Source organism: Urocitellus parryii, chromosome 6, assembly GCF_045843805.1.
Source record: "Urocitellus parryii isolate mUroPar1 chromosome 6, mUroPar1.hap1, whole genome shotgun sequence".
NCBI lineage: Eukaryota > Metazoa > Chordata > Mammalia > Rodentia > Sciuridae > Urocitellus > Urocitellus parryii.
The window spans coordinates 177,017,902-177,037,870 of record NC_135536.1 but is presented as its reverse complement, the minus strand read 5'-3'; the positions used below and the strand labels follow the sequence as shown (position 1 = coordinate 177,037,870).

General features: G+C 51.8%; 1 protein-coding gene across 1 annotated transcript in view; it reads right to left on the bottom strand.

Moving 5' to 3' along the window:
• Myh7b (myosin heavy chain 7B) overlaps positions 1–19,969 on the bottom strand; it is a 39,552-nt gene that overhangs the window by 5,273 nt on the left and 14,310 nt on the right. The window contains exons 2-27 of the mRNA XM_026383237.2: positions 17,606–17,750; positions 16,279–16,385; positions 15,994–16,137; positions 15,394–15,550; positions 15,109–15,136; positions 14,051–14,147; positions 11,675–11,698; positions 11,439–11,531; positions 11,231–11,294; positions 10,227–10,325; positions 9,378–9,481; positions 9,093–9,231; positions 8,698–8,816; positions 8,470–8,619; positions 8,173–8,343; positions 6,743–6,922; positions 6,523–6,655; positions 6,354–6,430; positions 5,742–5,829; positions 5,448–5,565; positions 3,681–3,804; positions 3,457–3,593; positions 2,520–2,775; positions 1,378–1,620; positions 477–653; positions 250–395 (exon numbers count right to left, since the gene is read on the bottom strand). Coding sequence (XP_026239022.2) covers positions 250–395; positions 477–653; positions 1,378–1,620; positions 2,520–2,775; positions 3,457–3,593; positions 3,681–3,804; positions 5,448–5,565; positions 5,742–5,829; positions 6,354–6,430; positions 6,523–6,655; positions 6,743–6,922; positions 8,173–8,343; positions 8,470–8,619; positions 8,698–8,816; positions 9,093–9,231; positions 9,378–9,481; positions 10,227–10,325; positions 11,231–11,294; positions 11,439–11,531; positions 11,675–11,698; positions 14,051–14,147; positions 15,109–15,136; positions 15,394–15,550; positions 15,994–16,137; positions 16,279–16,385; positions 17,606–17,696 — 3,266 coding nt within the window. The 5' untranslated portion in view covers positions 17,697–17,750. The remainder of the gene's footprint in view (positions 1–249; positions 396–476; positions 654–1,377; positions 1,621–2,519; positions 2,776–3,456; positions 3,594–3,680; positions 3,805–5,447; positions 5,566–5,741; positions 5,830–6,353; positions 6,431–6,522; positions 6,656–6,742; positions 6,923–8,172; positions 8,344–8,469; positions 8,620–8,697; positions 8,817–9,092; positions 9,232–9,377; positions 9,482–10,226; positions 10,326–11,230; positions 11,295–11,438; positions 11,532–11,674; positions 11,699–14,050; positions 14,148–15,108; positions 15,137–15,393; positions 15,551–15,993; positions 16,138–16,278; positions 16,386–17,605; positions 17,751–19,969) is intronic.

The window sequence follows — 19,969 nt, the reverse complement described above, 5'->3', positions numbered from 1 at the left end:
TAAGCCAGTTCAGGCCCTGTCATCCACCTGAATGGGCCCCCCCAACCTCCAAGCAACCTCCTCCCCTGAAGCTCTAAGGGCCTCATTCCTGTGCACCTACTGCCCTCATCCCTGAACCAGGAAGGGCAGGCCACTACCTCTGCCCTAGTGACCCATTTCTCAACCCCACCCCCTACACTCACTGAACCCCCACAGTAACAGGACTGAGAGAATCCAGAAGGGAAGAACCTGGTCAGGCCCCACACCTACTTCTTGAGCTTCTCCTCCAGCTGCTGCTTGTCCTGCGTAGTATCTGTCACTGCCTCCTGTGTCAGCTTCAGGTCGCCCTCGAGCTTGCGCTTGGCCCGCTCAGTGTCCATGCGCAGCTTCTTCTCCTGCTCCAAGGAGCACTCCAGCTGTGGAGCAGGCAGGGCTCAGCCTCAAGCCAGCCAGTACTTGCCCACCCACCCCACGGCCCCTCCGCAGCCCTAACTCACATCCTCCACCTGCTGCTCCAGCCGCAGCTTGGCCTTGGCCAGGGCACTGACACGGTCCTCCTCAGCCTGTAGGTCGCCCAGGGCCTGCTGGTGGGCCTCCTGCAATGCTTTCTTCTCCTTGGTCAGCCGAGCCACTGATTCATCCAATGTGGCCATCTCCTCTGTCAGGTTCTTCACCTGTGCCAGGGCCAGGGTCACCAAGGGGACTTCCCTCTCCATATTCTGGTCTCATCAGCCACCACCCACCAACTGCCCCTTCCAGCTGAGGGGTCAGACAAGTCACTTCACTGTGAGCCTTCCTCAGGCTGAGTGGAGAAATTAATGGGCGAAGATCACTGAGCCCTGAGCACAGTGCACAGCCCAGAGTAAGAGACTGGGCCATGTCAGCTGATTGTGGTGTCCACAGGTATTTGAGCTGTTCCTGATCCAATCCTGGTCTAGTTGTAAGCACTTGTGAGAACCTGAATACTCACCCTCCACCCCCAGCCTCATTTTCTCCGCTGTATAATGAAGTCAGTACCCCAAGGCTGTGAGCCACCATTCATTGTGCACATAAGTGATAGAAGCCACGTCAGGGGTGTGACTAGGAGTATGGGCTCCTGCTATCCAGGTCTCATGGTCCTGGCTGAATGAAAATCACTAGCACTTGCAGAGTACCTAGTGTGTGAAGCCCTGTGGAGTATGTTTGGTGAAAGCCATTGACAAGCTGAACCCTCGGCTACCCTAAATGAGGTAAGTTCTGTTAACCATCTGACCGATGAGGAAACGAGGCCCACAGAGGAAGTTACCTGCCCCAGGTTACACAATAGAGGACCAACAGAGTCAGGAGGGGGCCTGAGGCTGCCTGGTCCCCACTGGTCCCCAGGCTGAGGCACTTCCCCACAGCTGACCCTGCCCACACCTTGTTCTCAGTGGCTTGCTTTTCTTTCTCAGCCTTGGCCAGAGTCAGCTCCAGGTCATCAATGTCCTTCTTGAGCTCTGTGCATTCATCCTCCAGCTTGCGCCGACGAGCCGCCAGGTCGGCATTCACCTCCTCCTCATCCTCCAGTCGCTCATTCAGCTCCTTCACCTTTGCCTCAAGCTGCACCTTGGACTTGATCAGCAGGTGGCAGCGCTCCTCAGCATCTGCCAGGTTCTCCTGCTCCTGGAGGGGACACAGAGTGAAGCCAAGCTGACGCAGGGCCAGCTGAGGCAGGACCAGCCAGGCCATTTGTTTGTCCATGAGGTTTGACATCCACACTCAGCTGGGCCCTGAAAACCAATGCCTTGACCTGCTCTTGGTCCTAGTGAGGAGAGGGGCAGAAGTGGCACCATGAAGAAAGTGACATTCCACAGGCTGGGGCAACCCATGGAGTGAGGCCTAAGAAGCGCTCTAGGAGGAAAGCCCACTGCCCACACCCACAAGCTGGGCTAAGGCCTCGAGGGGTGGGCTGGGAAGTGTCAGGCATGTGGAGCCCTGCATGGCCGCACAGGGCTCCTGGAGACTGTCCTTGAAGGGGCTCTGTGTTGTCTCCCTGTTTCCTCGCTGCCTGGCTGCATAACCATCTCCGGCACTACTGATGACCAGGGGGCTCTCCAGTGCTAGCCTGGGGCTGGCAGCAGCAATACTCAAACTCGGTGCAGAAGGAAGGACAGTTTGTGCTATGCGCCTGGAGAGTTTCCAGACCCTTGGTCCCTACCCTCTGGTTAAGGCCCTGTCACTACCACCTGGGTGCCTATGGCCAGATAAGGGAGCAAGGTTCCATTTCAGGGGCAGCAAGGAAGTGAAAGCTGGGGAGACCACTCCTCTGCAGCTTCAGGGGTGAGGGCTTTAGGACACAGGGACAGACAAGGCCTGCTGATGGGGGGCCTCATTACATGGCACCTTCAGAGTAGGGAGAAAGACCCAGGTTAAGACCTGAGCAGCCAGAGCATTCCAGGGCCACCCTGGATTTGGATTTTGGGGGGTGTTTCTTCAGAGAAGCCTGGGGTTCTCAAAGTGCCAAGAGACACCAAGTCAATAAGGGGACTCCCTCATCCTCTCCCCACCCCACCTCCACTCACTGCCTGTAGCTGCAAGGCCAGGTCATTCTTCTCCTGGGTGACACTGACATGAGTCTCTTCCAGCTCCTGGCGCTTAGCCTCAGCAGCAGCGAGTGCCCCTCGAAGCCCCCGCAGCTCTGCTCGCAGGGCCGCCAACTCCTCCTCAGCCTGTGCTGAGCGCAAGAGTGGCTTCATCTTGAAGAAGAGCTTCATCCATGACCAATTCTTGACAGCGTTGAAGGCACGGATGTTCCACTGGATGGTGAACAGGGCATCCCTGGGGAGAGGCAGCCCCTGTGAAACAGGCCCAGTACTGCCCACTTCAAGGTGTGACTGAAGTTGTTGGAGCATCCCACTAAGACTGTGTTATCACATCTAGTCTTCCTAATGGTCCTGTGGAGTGGGTCCTTACACCTCTGCAAAAGGGGCAAAGACGAAGGGGCAGCCCAAGGCCCCTCAGGCCTGCCTCTAGGAGGTGCTCATGAGCAGCCTCTGCAAGCGTTCAAAGGCAGCAGAGGGGGCTCAGCCACCAGGCTGTGGGGTCTGCCGCCTGGGTGCACTGCCCAGCACTCACTGGCTCTTTACTGGATCTGCCTCTTCTGCTGAGGGGGTAGAGGTAATCACAGCACCTACCTCTTAAGACTGCCTCAAACTTTAGTCAAGAAAATACAAATAAGGTATCTGTCCTGAGGCCTGGAAAACACTGAAAGCCATTCTGACTTCTCCAAGCCCTGACTCCAGTGGTGTGCAGTGGAGTGGCAGGTGCTCTCAAATCTGGAGGCATGGAAATGGAGGCTGGGGGTTGGGGGCACAGAACAGATCCTCACCCCAACAAGCCATAGGAAGGGTAACTTGACCACAAGGCAGCATGACAGGGCTGTAGAGCCTGGTGGTTTTGTGAACCAAAAGACAGTGGTTACACCCACCATTCTGTCCTCATCCCTTGTCTCATACCCACCTGCCTCCCAGCATGCGCTGGTACTCAAGTCTCATGAGGCGGCCCCGGCTCCGTGCCTGTAGCAATGTCAGCACCTTGGCCAGGCGCTGATCACGGAGCTCCTCTAGGACACCTAGAAGCCCAGCCTTGAAGAACACCTGGAGGTGGAGGGGACAGCCAGGTGTGACTCCTGCCCAGTGTGACCCCCACACCCAAGGTCAACCCCAATTCCATTGTGCCTGGACCTTGGTGTGGCCAAACTGGTACTGGGTGTGTTCAATGTCCAGTGAGCCCAGCAGCTTCTCTGTGGCCTTCCTGCTGTCCATGAAGGTGTCATCTGGGATGGCACTGGGATTTAGGATGCGGTACCTAGGAAAGCAGGGGAAGGCTGGCGAGGAGAGGACGGGACACAGGCTACTGAGAATGGGGAAGCCAAAGACAGAGAAGGAGACTGGGTAGCAGGGAACCATTCCTGGCCTTTCAGGAGTGGAAGCAGAAGTTCCAGAGAGGCACACTGAACAAGGCGGCAGGGAAAGTAGTGCCACATTGCGGGGCTGGGCACGTTCTGTTTGAAACCCTCAGGGTGTGTTTAAATGCCCTCAGGAAGTTCTTTAAGAGGATGTAGTTTTGACAAAAGATATCTGCTACTTTTATAATTATTCTAAAGCCAAAAAAATTAAAAGGTGACATCCTGTACCACATCACAAAACTGAAAAAATTCTTCTCAAAATGAGTAAGGGGCTAGGCATGGTAGTGTATACCTGTAACCTGAGTGATTCAAGAGCCTGAGGCTGGAAGATTGTAAGTTCGAGGCCAGTTTCAGCAACTCAGTGAGGCCCTATGCAACTTAACAAGATCATCACAAAATAAAAAATAAACAGGGCTGCAAGCCGGGCGTGGTGTGTATGCCTGTAATCCCAGCAGCTTGGGAGGCTGAGACAAGAGGATTGCAAGTTCAAAGTTAGCCTTGGCAATGACGAGGAGCTAAACAACTCAGTGAGACCCTGTATCTAAATAAAATTCAAAATAGGGCTGGGGATGTGGCTCAGTGGTTGAATGGCCCTGGGTTCAATCCCTGGTACCAAAAAAATTTTAAAAAGCAAGGATTCCCAACACAACAATTTCTTAAATGGATACCTGTACACCTGCATAGAGGGCCATGTGGGCTGTAGCCCTTCACTCGGTGGACTCACTAAATAAAGCACACTATTCATTAAACCATGGGATGTTATACAGCCCAAAACAAAAAAATGATGCAGCCTTATGCTGCTGATAAGGAACAATCTTCAAGACTGGCAGCTACATGAAAAACAAACTGTGTGAGAGTTCCTGCGCCAGCACGGACAGTGTTTGACTGGACATCCTTTACAAATGACTATGTGGATGCCCACAGTTACTTCTAGAAGGGGAAAGAACTCTAGATACTTGTAGTCTACCAAAATCAAATCTATGGAGGGAAGATGGAAGGGAGCTGATGGCAGTGACTGAGCGCTCACTGCATCAACCATCATGAAGTCCAGCTCTCCTGAGCTCCAGAAGAATAAAGCAAACCTCCTCCTTGACTTCTCTTCTGCTGCATACATTTTCAACTTGACATGCTCAAAGCAGAGTTCAAACCATTGCCCTGTCACTCCCCAAAATCAAAATGCCCCGCCTTTCATCTTGCATCAATTTCCCAATTGCTCAGGCCCCAAACCTGGGAGGCACCATACTCTTTCCTTTTTCTTCCTTACTCTGTATCCTAGTCATTGTCAAGGCCTGTTGGCTCCATCTCCCATATTTACCCCAAGTCAACTCACTTCTCTCCCCAGGCCCCTCCCAGGTCTGAGCCACCACAGGGAGGCCTGCCCAGCCCCTCACTGTCCCCGGCCTCCTCTTCAGGGACTGGAACAATCGTTTATCCTTTAGGCTCTATGTAAGCCTTTCCTGCAGCATCCACCTGGAACTGAGATCAGGGGAGGACAGCAAGGGTGGACTGGAGAAGGAGCCAGGCAGGGCCAGGGGCCACCCACCGCTGCCTGAAGTCAGCATAGAGCAGCCTGTTGGGGAATCCTTGGCGGCAGATGCGGATCCCCTCCAGGACCCCATTGCAGCGTAGCTGGTGCAGCACCAAGAAGGCATCCATGACCCCTGGACGTGGTGGGGAAAAGGGAAAGGTCAGAGGTCTTGGGATCTACTTCAGGTATCACAGAGAATAGTATAGGCCCAAGGTTTGAGGCCTATAAGACCCTGCAAGGTGAGGGGGGAAGACTGGCTTCCCTTCTCCAGTGTCCCCCACATACCCAAGCCAGCTCTGGGGATACTACCTGGGGTCTTGTTCTCGTTGGGGACAATGCAGCGAACAAAGTGGGGCTGTGTGGCCCGCAGGTTGGTCATCAATTTGTTGAGGTTCTCCTGGGAGTGGGGAGAGTGGGGAGAAGGTACAGAAGGCAGAGAACCAGAACTGGAAGCCACAGTGGATTGGGGCTGGAGAGGACTGGGCAGGGGTCCTAAATGTAGGACTGGGAATGCAGTTCAGTAGTAGAGCGTCTGCCTAGCATGCATGAGGCCCTGGGTTCGATCCCCAGCATGCCAAAAAACACATCAGAGGTACCTAAATGTGCCTGCACCTTTGTTCTTTCACTCCTGCTCTTTGTGGCTTGGTCCTCTCCCATCATCACAACCAAAGCCTCCACCCCACAGATCCCCATCCCTCACAGAGGCCCGTGGCTCCCTCCCCTTTCCCCCAGCCCTGCCCAGGCAGCTTGGGGACGGGTAGCAGCACAGACTTGCTGTGATGTTCACGTGGAGAGGAGTTAAACATCACTGCAAGTCTTAACAGCCACCCGCCCAGGGCGCAGGGGACATGGCGGGGAGCAGAGGATGGGCTGGAGGCTGGTGAGGGTGAGGGTTTGCACAGGGCCTACTCTGAGCCTCACCTTGTGCAGCTGGGACACCGTCTGGAACGATGCTGCCTTCTTGCGCTTCTCTTTCACCCCAGACTTCGGGGGCTCAGCTATTGAGAGACATGGGACCCAGTCACACACTCCGGAGAATGCTACTCTGTGGGCCCCTGTGGGAATGGCAAACTTGTCCCTCAGTACTCACTGGAGCAAGAGCCTGCATAGTTCTCATAGAGGGTGGCCAAGAGCCTGTTCTGTGACTTTTGAAATATGGGGACCACAGTCTCATTCAAGGGATCCTTGTTTTTCTCCAGCCAGCCCACAATGCTGTAAGGCACCTAGCAGAGGCAAGACGGGTGCTGAGCCAAGGCGTGGGAACCCTGAGGAGGGCATGGCCGAGGGCTGCGATTCCAACAGGTACCTACCACGCCTGCATAGTGGACCACCTCAAAGTGGGCCTGGTACTTGCGCTTCTTGTCAGGCCGAGGCTGCTGGAAATTGGGTGATTTCCCTGCATGGTTGTCATAGAGCTTGGCCCGGAAGCTGGCATCAGAGGCCTTGGGGAACATGCACTCCTCCTCCAGGATGGACAGGATGCCCAGCGGCTGGGGACAGGGAACAAACTTGAAGCTCCAGTCCATCCTGGCTGAGCTGGACCCCTGTTCCCCAGACCACCTCCCTCTAGGAAGGCATTTCAGCCCCAACCCATTTCAGATCCCACCTCCACCCCGCAGATCCCCATCCCTCACAGAGACCAGACCCACTACTGGGAGCCCCACCTCCTAAGAGAGAAAAACAAAGTATGAGTGTTGGCTTCTAACCGACTTATGCACAATTCACAACAACTGAATTTTGTTTGCTCATGATATATGTAAACCCAAACTGGCATCTCAGCTCCTCAACATCCATGACTCACACATTCTCATATGCAAATACATAATAAAAACCAGAGGCCACCAAGTTCACATGGCTTCCTCACTATCTGTGGGGACCTTATGCCTCACTAAACTTCAGCTTCCTAACCTATTAAATGGGAAAATGATTATCTTTAGTGCCAATATAACAATAAAAGAAATCAATCACCAAAATGCCCAACAGTTGGGGATTAAATGAGAATCATGTGCTCCAGGACCTATTCTGTACAACAATATTCAAAATACATGTTCAGAGGAAAAGTAAGATATGAACGGAGTTTGTATCCATAAAGAAAGTAAATACTCGGGACAAAGGATTTGGAGGAAATTAACTCAAGGGCCAAGACAGGCTGTATTAAGTTGGAGGGAAACATTTTTAACTTTTTATTTATTTTGTTTTTTTTAAATATTTTCAATTGTAGATGGACACAATACCTTTATTTTGTTTATTTAATTTTTTTATGTGGTGGTGAAGATCAAACCCAGCGCCTCACACGTGCAAGGCAAGTATTCTACCACTAAGCTACAGCCCTAGCTCTTACCCTTTTATTTCTAATATTTATTTCCAAATTTAATTTTACTCCATTCGATACAATGGGGAAATATATAATGTTTCACAATTAAGTAAACATGGAAATACTCTGTCCTGCGCAGGGCAATTCTGAGGACCCTGTGAAATTTTGGCTGCAAAATTATGTGCACCCAGGGTGGGTGTCATTGCCAACAGACTTTCATACTCATGTTGCTCACACAAACCAACATGGATTCACATCCAATGCAGCACACCTACGCAAACTTTCCCACTCATACCGAAGTACACAGTCACAATCACACATGAATATGCTTACTTCAATGCAAAACCGCTCACGCACACTTACACAGGCTTTCTCACAAGCAAGCACACACTCCCCTCCTCACAGTGGCCTTGCCTGGGGCCCCACCTTCTCAATGAGGTCAATGCAGGGCTGCAGGTCAAGGCCAAAGTCAATGAAGACCCAGTCGATGCCCTCACGCTTGTACTCCTCCTGCTCCAGCACAAACATGTGCTGGTTGAAGAACTGCTGCAGCTTCTCATTGGTGAAGTTGATGCACAGCTGCTCAAAGCTGTTAAACTGTGAGAGGGAGGCGGGCTCAGCGGAGGGGATACAGAGGAACACACACAAGCTCGCCCTGCCCCCTCCCACCCACAGTGCCTCGCCTCAGAGAGAACAAAGCCAGGGGTGTGGGCCTATTCTCACCTCAAAGATCTCAAAGCCAGCAATGTCCAGGACCCCAATGAAGAACTGTCGGGGCAGCTTTGTGTCCAGTGTCTGGTTGATCCGAGACACCAGCCACCGAAACAGCCGGTCATAAGTGGCCTTGGCCAGAGCCCCCACAGCAAACACCACCTGGGGGGAAGAAGACTAGGCTGGGACCCGGTAAGGAGGGGATCCTGCCCAGCTGTCTCCAGGTGGGCCTCCACTCACCTGCTCCACACTCTGCCCCTTGGTCACATACTCATTCCCTACACGCACCCGGGGGTGCAGAAGGCCCTTGAGGAGGTCCCCACTGCTGACGCCCATCAGGTAAGCAGCCTTATCAGCACCTGGGAGGGCACAAGCATTGGATAAGAAAGGAGGACGACAACAATGTGGGCACTTGGCTCTACTGCCTCAGCCTGGGGGTAAGAGAAGGGTGGGAAGGGTTAAGTTCAGGGCCAGCACAGGGTCAGCCTCAGGAGGGTAAGGGTCTGGAGTTGAGTCAGGAGCACATAAGACTAAGGTCAAAGGTTGTGAACAAGAGTGAGGGCTAAAGATCACATAGGTCATGGTAATGGGGTCAATGTGAAGGCCAGGTCAGACCAGGGTCAGGGCCCCCTCACTCTCAGTGCCATCAGCCTCAGCCTGCTCCTCTCGCTGCTTCTGCTTGAACTTCATGTTGCCAAAGTGCAGGAGGGCACCCACGATCTTGTAGCAGGCACACTTCTCATCCACACTGAAGCCCAGGATGTCCATGGCATGCTAAGGGTATAGGGAACACAGAGGGTTCAGAGAAGTCGGGGCCCCTCCAGGGTCCCCAGGCACTGCCTGCTTAGAGTGCTCCCTGATCCCTACCCAGCCCCACAGCACAGGCACTCTGCTCAGCCCCCCTGCCCAACAGCCCATACGTCTGTGGCGATGAGTTCCTCTCCATCGTCCATATTATCCACGGTGATGACACCCTGGCTGCAGAAATGGTAGTCGTAGGGGTTCATAGACAGAAGCAGCATATCTGTGGGCACAGGGAGCAAAGGGCAGATCAGGCTTCATCCACCAGGCTGCTCTCCCTCCCCCATCCCAGCATGACAGACCTTAGGGGGTCCAGCCAGCAGCAGTCTAGGGCCCTCCAAGGATTGGCCTAGAGACTGTTTCTGATCCCCAACCCCATACCTTCTTTTTATTTGTTCAGTTTTTTGTTTGTTTGTTTGAGTACTAGAGATTTAACCTAGGGCCTTGTGCTTGTTAGGCCAAGAGCTCTACCATGGGGCTACACCCCAGTCCCTTTTATTAGTTGTGTGTGTGTGTGTGTGTGTGTGTGTGTGTTTTAATTTGGGGGTATTCTCTTTATTTATGCTTCACTGAGGAATGAACCCCAGTCCCTCATGGCCATCCCTCTGGCCCAAATTCCTAGTGCCAGGACACAGGGAAGACCAGATTCTGCCCTCAAGGAGCTTACAAAGGAGGGAACTTATGAATGGTCACTGGGTCCACTGAGGCATAGATCAGGGGACTTTAATCTCAGGAGGGACTTCAGTTTCTCACAACACTGCCAGGACAACGGAACTACGAGGCCTGTTGTTGGCACAGGAAAGAGAGAACTCAGTAATAACCAGAAGGCCCAGAAAGGAGTGAGGGACAGAACAGGCTCTGAGTACCCAGGAGGGAACAGCCATCCCAGGGGCTGGCCTGCTGGGGTCCAGGAAGGGCCAGGGAGTCCCTTTGGGTTGTGACTCCTCCCCTCCATCCCTGGCCCTCACCCTGCAGCTCTGGCTTCTTCCCAGAGAGGATCTGGTAGTAGATGTGGTAGCCACGCTCACCAGGCAGTTGGAAGATCACTCGAGATTTCTCTAGGAGATCTGAAGAAAGGGGCACTGACCTTCCATCTCCTATACCTCCCCAGAGCAGACACTCCGAGGGGACAAGGGATAGGGAGGAAGTGACAGTGAGGCACAAGGGGTGTGTAGGGTTGCTGTGTCCACACACAGGTCTGCATGTGTTGGAAGGGTCTCTCTCCGTCAGCGCCTGTGTCACTCTGTGGGATGTGTGTCTATTTGTACCTGTGTATCTCTGGCCAGATGCATGAATGTGTACTCTCATGAGTGGGTGTGTGAACATGTGTGTCTGTGTATGGATTTCTATTTGTGGTGGTTAGTCTGGGTGTGCTTATCTATCAGATTTGACATGCATCCAAAGGTGGGAAGCAGTCAGCACAAGGACTCTCCTGTGGTGTGAACCATTTGTGTGGCCCAGGCATGGTGTCTGGGTAACTGGACTGCGTCAGAATGAGCAACCACCCAGAGAGGTGTTAGGAGCATCCCAGCAGGTTTTCTGGAAGGGTGGGAGACATGTCGACATGAGGCTAAGGCAGGAGGAGCAGAGGGCAGGCGTACCCTGTCAGGGGCCATGGACAGGGCAGGATGCAGGCAGAGGCCAAATCACAGCGACCTTACTGGCTAAACAAGGATTTGGGTCTCCATCTTCAGATAACAGGATTGGGGAAGGTTTTAAAGCAGGAACAGGTTAGGATCAGAGAGACTGTGGCTGGAAGACCAAGCAGAGGAGTGAGGCTGGGAGCCCCTAGGGAAGCTGGTGTGACACTGTGGTGAAAGTAGGGTGGCCTGAAATGGGCAGTGGTCTGATGATGGAGCAAAATACCTAGGACAGGTGGAACCCAGAGGACTTGAGAGGGATGCTAAGGTCTGAGTGGAAAGGCTCAAGCCAGCTCCCTCCCCACCCCACCCCTCCTCTCGCCCGGACTCACAGCTGTCAATATCCGCAGAGGCCAGCTTCCCAGAGGGACCAAAGTGAATGCGGATGAACTTGCCCTGCAGGCAGAGGGGCTGCCCTGAGCCAAGGGGCTCAGCCGGTGTTGCCCAACCCACTGAAGCTCCCACCACAGGGATCCTCCTGGCTGTTGATCTTCCTCTACCCCCAGCCACCCATCACCCACTCCCATCGCAGCCACTCACAAAGCGGGAAGAGTTGTCATTCCTCAGGGTCTTGGCATTGCCAAAGGACTCCATGGCAGGGTTAGCCTCAATGATTTGATCCTCAAGGGTGCCCTAGTGTGGGGCAGGGATGAGGGATCTGTCAGTCCTGGGCCTGCTGACTGGGAAGGCAGGGCAGCCCATGGACCCTCTGGTTGGGAAGGGGGGTCCTCGGGACCTCATCATTGTTGACCCCTCACAGTGGCCCCCATACTTACCCCAGTCTTTGTTGCCAGAAATTGCTGGATGTGGGGAGAAGAAATATAATATTAGAGGATGTGAGGTCTCACCAGGTGTTGGGGGAAGGAAGAGTTAGGAGGACAGTGAATGTTAGTCACCAAATATTCACAACAGTGAATGCAGCTCCCCCCCCCCCCCCCGCCGCCCCATAGCTTGGCTCCCTGGGCTGTTAGGAGGATGTTAGAAAGGCTAAGTGGGCACAGTCCTAGCTAGCAGCTTCAGGCAGGGGCTGTACTAGGGTCTCCTCCTCACAGCCCATTCCTTCCCCTGTCCAGTATTCCCTCATTTTCCACGCCTATGCAGTGCTGCCCATCCCAAGCCCTAGGGGCTCCTGACTAAAATCTACTCCACTTCAGAGGCCAGCCAAAGTGCCCCCTCCTGCAGGAAGGCCTCCCTGATGCTCTGTGGTGGGGAGAGACCACTTTCCTGCTCTGAACCTTCTTACCCTAACCTCCTGATGGCCCTTCTATACACTTCTTTGTACTGTGATTAGGTGTGTTTTTATTATATGTTCTACATCTATTATTCAAAATGGCCCTACCAGGCACACATTATTAGCCCTAATTTGCAAATGAGGAACCTAAGACCCAGAACTGGGAGCTGATCTGCCCAAGTAGGATGGCAGAGTGGGCCAAACCGGCATCCTGCCTCCCTCAATGCCTACAATTATTGTGTTTCTCACCCAGAGGAACTTAAGGAACTGAGCCATGCTCCCCTCCCCTCCTAGCTCATCCTTCTCTCCCCTACTCTGGATGTCACAAGCCTAGGAAGCAAAAGAGAAGAAGGAAGGGATGAATTCTAGAGAGAGCAGATATGCCAAAAGGGACTTTGGGGGTCATTCATTCACTTATTCGCCTCCAGGGAGCCCAAGACTTTAAAATGGCCCCAAGGGTCAGGCATGGTGGGGCATACCTGTAATCTCAGTGGCTTGGGAGGCTGAGGCAGGAGGATAGTGAGTTCAAAGCCAGCCTCAGCAAAAGGGAGGCCCTAGGCAACAACCCTGTCTCTAAATAGAATACTAAATAGGGCTGGGGATGTGGCTCAGTGGTTGAGTGCCCTTGAGTTCATTCCCCTGTACCCACTCAAAACAATGCCCCCAAAGACACTGGTGGGAAGGAGGCAGAAGGAAATGGCAGGTCCCCCTCTCCACACCTTCCATCTAGTATCTGTATCAGGGCTCCCTCCAGGACGGTTTAGCCAAATAAGGAGGAGAAGGGAGAGGGCAGATACAGTTCCCACGTCCTGTGGGTGGCCTTCCTTCCATCTCCCTTGTCTGTCCATTTATCCTGGACTCCTTTCTGCCAGGTGCTCCCTGCCCCCAACGCAGTTAGTCCTTATCAGCTCTGGCCTTTCTCTGCCTCTTTCCTACTGCTGGACCTACCTACCCAACTTTCTGTAGATCTCCCCAAAGGCCTTTTGGGGGTTTGGAAAACAGGGTGGGAAGGGATGGAAGAATACCAAAAAGTCAACAGCAAAAAACAAAACAACAAAAACAACAACGGCCACAACCAAAAAACAAAACAAAGGTCAAAAACCAAGAAAATAAAATGGGGGAAAAAAGAAAAGGAGGGAATAAAAAGTGGAAAAGAAGAAAAAAAGAAAAATGCCCCAGAATAAAGCAAGGCTCAACAGGACCGGGAGTGGAGGCTGTGCAGGAGGCCTTGGGCTTCCGGAAGGAAAAGGCAGCCCATTGTGGGGTCGATGCGTGGGGGTGAGTGGAGAGCCTCAGACTCTGAACAGCTGGCCCCTGAGCTAGGAGTAGAAGACAAGACTGAAAGAAAAAAAAAAAAAACACCCACCTCCTTTGTTTAAGAAATTTCCAAAGACCTCAGAGTACCACAGGTCACAAAATCATTGAGAACACCCAGTACCTTCTGCTCTGGCCACTGAACGTCTGTGTCAAGCCTGTTCCCTCTGGCAGCAGGTAACTGTTCGGGGTGTGAGAACAATGACTTCATAGGAAAAACACCTATTTGATAAGCCCTTTCAAAATATGAATGTCACAATGAAAGAAAAATCGCACACAAAAAAGTTTAGAAACAGTATCATAGCACAGTTCGTCCGTGTTACAGAAGGGAACGTTGTGGCAGGTGGGTATGAGGCCAACATAGTGTCACAGGTGGCCACATGTTTTTCAGGTTAAGCCTTGCTCAGGCCAGAGACTCCCACCAAGGTGAGAGGCTCAGGCAGGGCCGGGAACTCTGGGGAGTCAAAATTTTAAAAAGGAAAAAAAAAAAAAAGAAAGAAAGAGGGAGAAAAAAAAAGAAAAAAGAAGAAGAAGAAGAAGGGGAAGAAAGAAAAGAAAAAAAAAGCGAGAAGCAGTGGGAATCTGTGCCCAAGTGGGCGAGTCTTACGGCCTTCTTGCCTGGCCCGTCTCCCAGGGCTGCGACGATGGCAAAGTACTGAATGACCCGCTTGGTGTTAACCGTCTTACCGGCCCCAGACTCTCCGCTTGGACAACACAAACACGAGTCACCAATGCCCATCTGGCCTAGTTCCCCCAGCCCCAATGCCCTATCCTCTGATACCCTTCTCTCCTTCCCCCATCACTCGACACCCAACTCAGCACCCCCAAATCCAAACCCTCAGGGAAAGATCAACCCTCCCGGTGCTTAAGCAAGCCAGCAGCCCATTCCTGAGAGAGGACACGCATGAGGATGCCTCAGTCCACTGAGCACTAACTTAGCTCCAGGTGCTAGGCCAAGTACTTGACCTCCACTGGCTTAGTTAAGCCTAGAAAAGAAACCCTGTAGACAGGCACCATTATCATTTTATGCATAAGGAAATGGGCCCCAGAAGTTCTGGACTGTCTCTGCTGTGTGCCACACACATGTATCGACTCACTGACTCCTTTATTCTACATGGAAGGTAGGATTGTTCTATTTTTATTGGTGAGGCTCAGAGGCCCAGGGCACAGAGCAGGAAATGGAAACATGAGAGCCTGAATCCAGATCTATCTGGTTTCAAGGCCTCTGCTCTTAACTACCAGGCTGCAAATTTTTGCATGTGTGTGTGCATGTGCACACACAGACACTGTCCGTATTGGCTTGGCTGGACATGAACCCCTTATGTAGGAAATCTACCACCTTCCTTTACCTTCAAAGGAAGAAGGATCAGATACAAGGAAATGATGAGGATGAGGAAGGGGAAAGGAAATCCCTCTTTCTCCCCCTTTTCTCTTGAAAATTAGAACCCCCAAAGGATCAAGGTGGGAGATTCTGGGCCTAGGGAGAGGCAGTACTGGAGCTGGGCATCCAGAAAGGCTCAGGTCTGATTTAGCTTCGGCTGGCACACTGGCTCCAGGTGGCAAAAGCCCTGCCCTTAAGCACCCTGGATTCAAAGCTGGGAAATAATTTTGGTTCTGTCCCCTTCCTGAGTACTTCCCACCCCACCCCCGCAGCCCCACACTCACGTGATCAGCATGGACTGGTTCTCCCTGTCTGGAAGAAAGGAGAGGGTAAGAAAAGTCAGCCAAGGAGGAACACCTGGCGTGTTGGGGCGGTGGGGGGCGGGCAGCCCCCAACAACCCAGGACAAAACCAAGGACAGGTCTAATCTGGAGAGGCGCATGGCTGCGCTAGTCTCCTGCAGCATCAGAGGAGGGCAGTGCAAGAGGAGGGAAGGGCGTCCTCTACAGAGGCCTCCCTGGGGCTGGGGAGAGGTCTTGAGAGGAGGAGAGGAGTGGGGGCAGCCCTTACTGCGCAGCATGTCGTTGTAGGCGTTATCGGCCACTGCATATATATGAGGCGGGGCCTCAGAGCGGCGCTTTCCCTTGTAAGCGGCCACAACTGAAGCCGTGTAGACAGGGAGCCATTTGTAGGGGTTGATGGTGACACAGAAGAGGCCCGAGTACGTCTGAGGAGACAGTTTATAGGTAGGGTTTTGTTTTAGGGGTACAAATTCACATTCCCAGGCACCATTCCCCAAAACACCATGATCCCTGCAATATTCAAGGAGCCACTTGAGGCCACATCCTCTTGGCTGTCTGGGCCCTGCGCAGACCCTACTCCCATCCTCAGGTCCGCCCCCAGCTGGTGACTCCGCCTCCACAGGGCACAGCTGAACATCCTGCCTCGTCTCAGTAGTTACAGCTGCACCCCTGTGGTCCGGGCCCTGGATTTGCCTCCATAGCACTAGGACTCCACCCCGCCCTACCTGCGGCCGCCTTTCCTTTTGCCTAGGCTGTTCCCCAAGCCCAACCTCTGCCACTACAGTTTGGCCCCTACAGCCCCAGAGCCATCCTTCCAGCCCACCTCTAGCCACAAGCATTGGCAGCCCCACCCCAGCCCACCGCTCACGTAGATCATCCAGCGAGCATAACGCTGGCGCAGGTTGTGCAGCACCGAGGCCTCATTGAGGTGTGTCATCATGGCCATGTCCTCGAGTAAGTCGAATCGGGGCGGGTTCATAGGCTGCAACTCGGTTTCTCGTACTGTCAACACCTGCCAAGAAGGTGTGTCACAGCAGGCAAACCTACTGACCCTACCTCTTAACATTCCCAGACCCCAAAGTATGGATCCCAAGGGTCAGGAGCTTTGTCACCAAGAATAGAGGGACTAATCTCAGGAAAAGGTAAGCTGAACCTTCTGGTCTTTGGTCTCCACGTTGACTCTGCCCCCGGCAGCCTCTGACTTGACCTCGGCCTCCACATAGGCATCCTGTTCATCTGGCACCCAGACCCGCTTCTTTCCTAGGTGCCAGAAAGATCATTGGGCCTTAGAGAGCTGCTTGAGCACCTCCAAGGGTTCAGGTGGGGTTCCCAAGCCTGTTCATAGAGTTGTACCCCTCCCAGAAGCTACTCCACCAGATCTCCAATGATGCCCTGATGGGATGTAACTGTCTTCAGCCCTATTTGCCCTACAACCGGGGGAAATCCCTCATTCTCTCTAGGCCCATTTCCTAGAATGCAAAATGTCATGAGGCTTTCCTAAGGTCCTATATAAAGCAGCCCCTCAAAATCAGGCACATAACTTCCAGGAGGTTCCTGCCTTCCCCATTTCATTTATGACTCAGGTCTAACTGTCCTGTACTTTGCTGACACCTCTTTCCAGCTGGTCTCAGAGCTTTGGGTAGCACAGATTTTGTGGTAAACACATGGACCAGGGTTGCAGACTGAAGGTTCCCTTCCCTTCTACTTCTAGCCAAGAGACTCCTTCAGGACCATCTACTTAACTTGAAGGCCCCAACACAACATAATGCAGACTCATTTGTTAAAAAAAAAAAAAAAAAAAAAAAAGCTTATTTAACAATTCAAGGTAGCAACAGCAGAATGCTAAATCAAGCAGCAGACCCTTCTAAGCTCCGTCCCCTGTGCAACCACAGAGGTTACACACCCTTAAAGCTGTCTCTGGCCCTGTCCCCCCCTTCCCCGTTGTCGAGAGGATGCATACAAAGTCATCTGCTCTGGACCTGGCTCACAATAAGCACTCGATACGCATTGCCTATTGTTATTATTGTCCTATGAGCAATCCAAGTCATAAATAGTAGTCTTTATTTCTGTCTCTAACAAACAGTGACTTTGGCTCTGTGGAAAGCACTAAAAATAAGATCAGCATAGGTTTTGTAGACTTGTTGGGGACATCAGCACACATGCTACTGGTCTCATCTCAGAGGCCTCAAGTTCCAGCCTGAGTCTTCACAAACTACAGCTCTAGGAGGCAGGTGGTATTATCCCATTTTATAGAGAGACAAATTGAGGCTTGCTGATAGACACACAGTGATGTACACATGATCCCTAGGATTTTAGCCTCTAAGACCCGGAATCTGAGGGCCAGGTCCAGAGCTAAGGCTGTCAGCCAAAGTGCCACTTCAGCCCCAACTGGAGTGCCACTCCTCTCCATTCCTGATCTGAGTTCAGAAAGGCTTCTCTGAGGCTGTATCTATCTACCCTGCCCCCCAGCCTTCACTCACCATCCCATGGGACAGTGTGCACCTTCATCAGCTCCTGATAGCCCTGGCGGAGGTAGCGGGCAGACTCTCCAAGTTCACTCACATCCATCATGGCAGTAAGACGTGGAGACAAAAGGCCTGGAAATCTGGGGAGTTCAAGGCGGTCCTAGGCAGTAGGCATTGGAATATGGCAGTGACGAGGAAACTGAGGGACCAAGGGCCCCACACTGGCAGGATCCTCCAACCCAGAAGGCCTGATACTAGGTGACTCCCTGGGTGAGCCCCCAAAACACACACACACACACACACACACACACACACACACACACACCCTCTCAAATACTACAGCATCCTCTCCTACAGATATGGAAGATCTTTATCCACCCGTGGGAAATCTTGCCTGCCAACCATCTGGCTCCAACCCCAGCCCTGGTCACCCACCTCAGCACCACAGTGAGGGCAGGGAGTTGTGCTACCCCTTTTATTGCTGCCGTCAAGGTCACTGGAGGAGAGCTATGTCAGCAATCTCCACGTGTCACAGCCCCCCCAGCCTGGCCACAGGACACAAAAGGCAAATTCCCTTTTATCTCCACCAGCATGGCCCCTGGGCTATTTTTACCTCCCATTGTCAGGGGATCACAAAAGCAGAGAGAGACACTCCACTCAGAGACAGGGAGGCTGGGATTCAGAGACTGACAGGGGCAGAGACAAGGCAGTGGGGAGCTCAGAGACGGAGACTGAGTTACAGAGAATCTGATACACCCACAGAAAGACCCTCACCCTCAGAAACAGAGAACAAACAGACTTAGAGAGGGGGAACCACAGAACGCCCTCTGAGGCCATCTACTTCCATTCTCCTTACACATCCAGGGATGCAGAATCCCAGAGAAAGAACACTGGCCAAGCCTCACAAATCAGCAGAGACAGATGCAGTAGAGAAACCGAGAGTGAGACACCCCTCTCCAGGACCTGGACACTGTCTCTTGTTGCCCTGCTTCTGTCTCCTCTCTCTGAGGGGACCTAAGGGAAATCATATAGGAAGAAAACCAGCCCTGGGGCCACAGAGTAAAGGAATGATTGAGCTGAAGAGGAAGCAAACCCAGGAAATTTAGACCAATTAGGAACCCCTTCATATTCCAACAGTCAAGATTCAAAGGAGTCAGGCCCACACCCATAATTCCAGTGACTTGAGAGGCAGAGGTAGTAGGATCTTAAGTTCAAGGCCAGCTTTAGAAACTAAGCAAGACCCCATCTCAAAAAATAAAAAGGGCTATAGATGCCAGGTGTGGTGCACATGCTTGTGATCCCAGTGACTTAGGAGACTGAGGCAGAAGGATTGCAAGTTCAAGATCAGCCTTTGCAACTTAGCAAGCCCTAAGCAACTTAACAAGATCCTTTCTCAAAATAAAAAATAAAAAGGGACTGGGTGTGACTCAGTAGTTGAGTGCCCCTGGGTTCCATCTCCAATACTGCAAAAAAAAAAAAAAAAAAAAAAAAAAAAAAAAAAAAGAAAGAAAGAAAGAAAGAAAAAGAAAAAGAAAAGAAAAAAAGAAAAAGATTCATAGGTATATCTGCCATTCTGACTGGCATGAGATGTAATCTTAGTTTGATTTGCATTTCTTTAATTACTAGAGATGTTGAATATTTGTTGATTGAATGTATATCTTCTTCTGAGAAGTGAATGTGCTAGGCAAGCGCTCTACTGCTGAGCCACAACCCCAGCCCACCGATTATTAATTCTTGATTAAAAAAAAAATTTAGCTGTTGATGGACCTTTATTTTATTCATTTATTTATATGTGGTGCTGAGAATCAAACCCAGTGCCTCACACATGCAAGGCAAGTGCTCTACCACTGAGCTACAACTCCAGGCCTAATTTCTTTTTCATATTTATTTTTTAGTTTTCGGCAGAAAACTAAAAAATAAACATCTTTGTTTGTTATGTGGTGCTGAGGATCGAACCCGGGCCGCATGCATGCCAGGTGAGCACGCTACCGCTTGAGCCACATCCCCAGCCCCAGGCCTAATTCTTGATTTTAAGAATTACAGACAACATGGGCTGGGGAGTGACTTAGTGGTAGAGCGCTGCCTAGCATGTGTGAGGCACTGGGTTCGATCCCCAAACCACATTAAAAAACCTAAATAAACAAAATAAAGATATTATGTTCATCTATAATTGAAAATATTTTAAAAAATACAGACAACAATAAATGTTGGTGATGATATGGGGGGAAAAGCACACTCATACATTGCTGGTGGGACTGCAAACTGGTGCAACTAGTCTGGAAAGCAATATGGAGATTCCTTGGAAAACTTGGAATGGAACCACCATGTCTCACTCCTTGATCTATACCCAAAGGACTTAAAATCAACATACAATAGTAA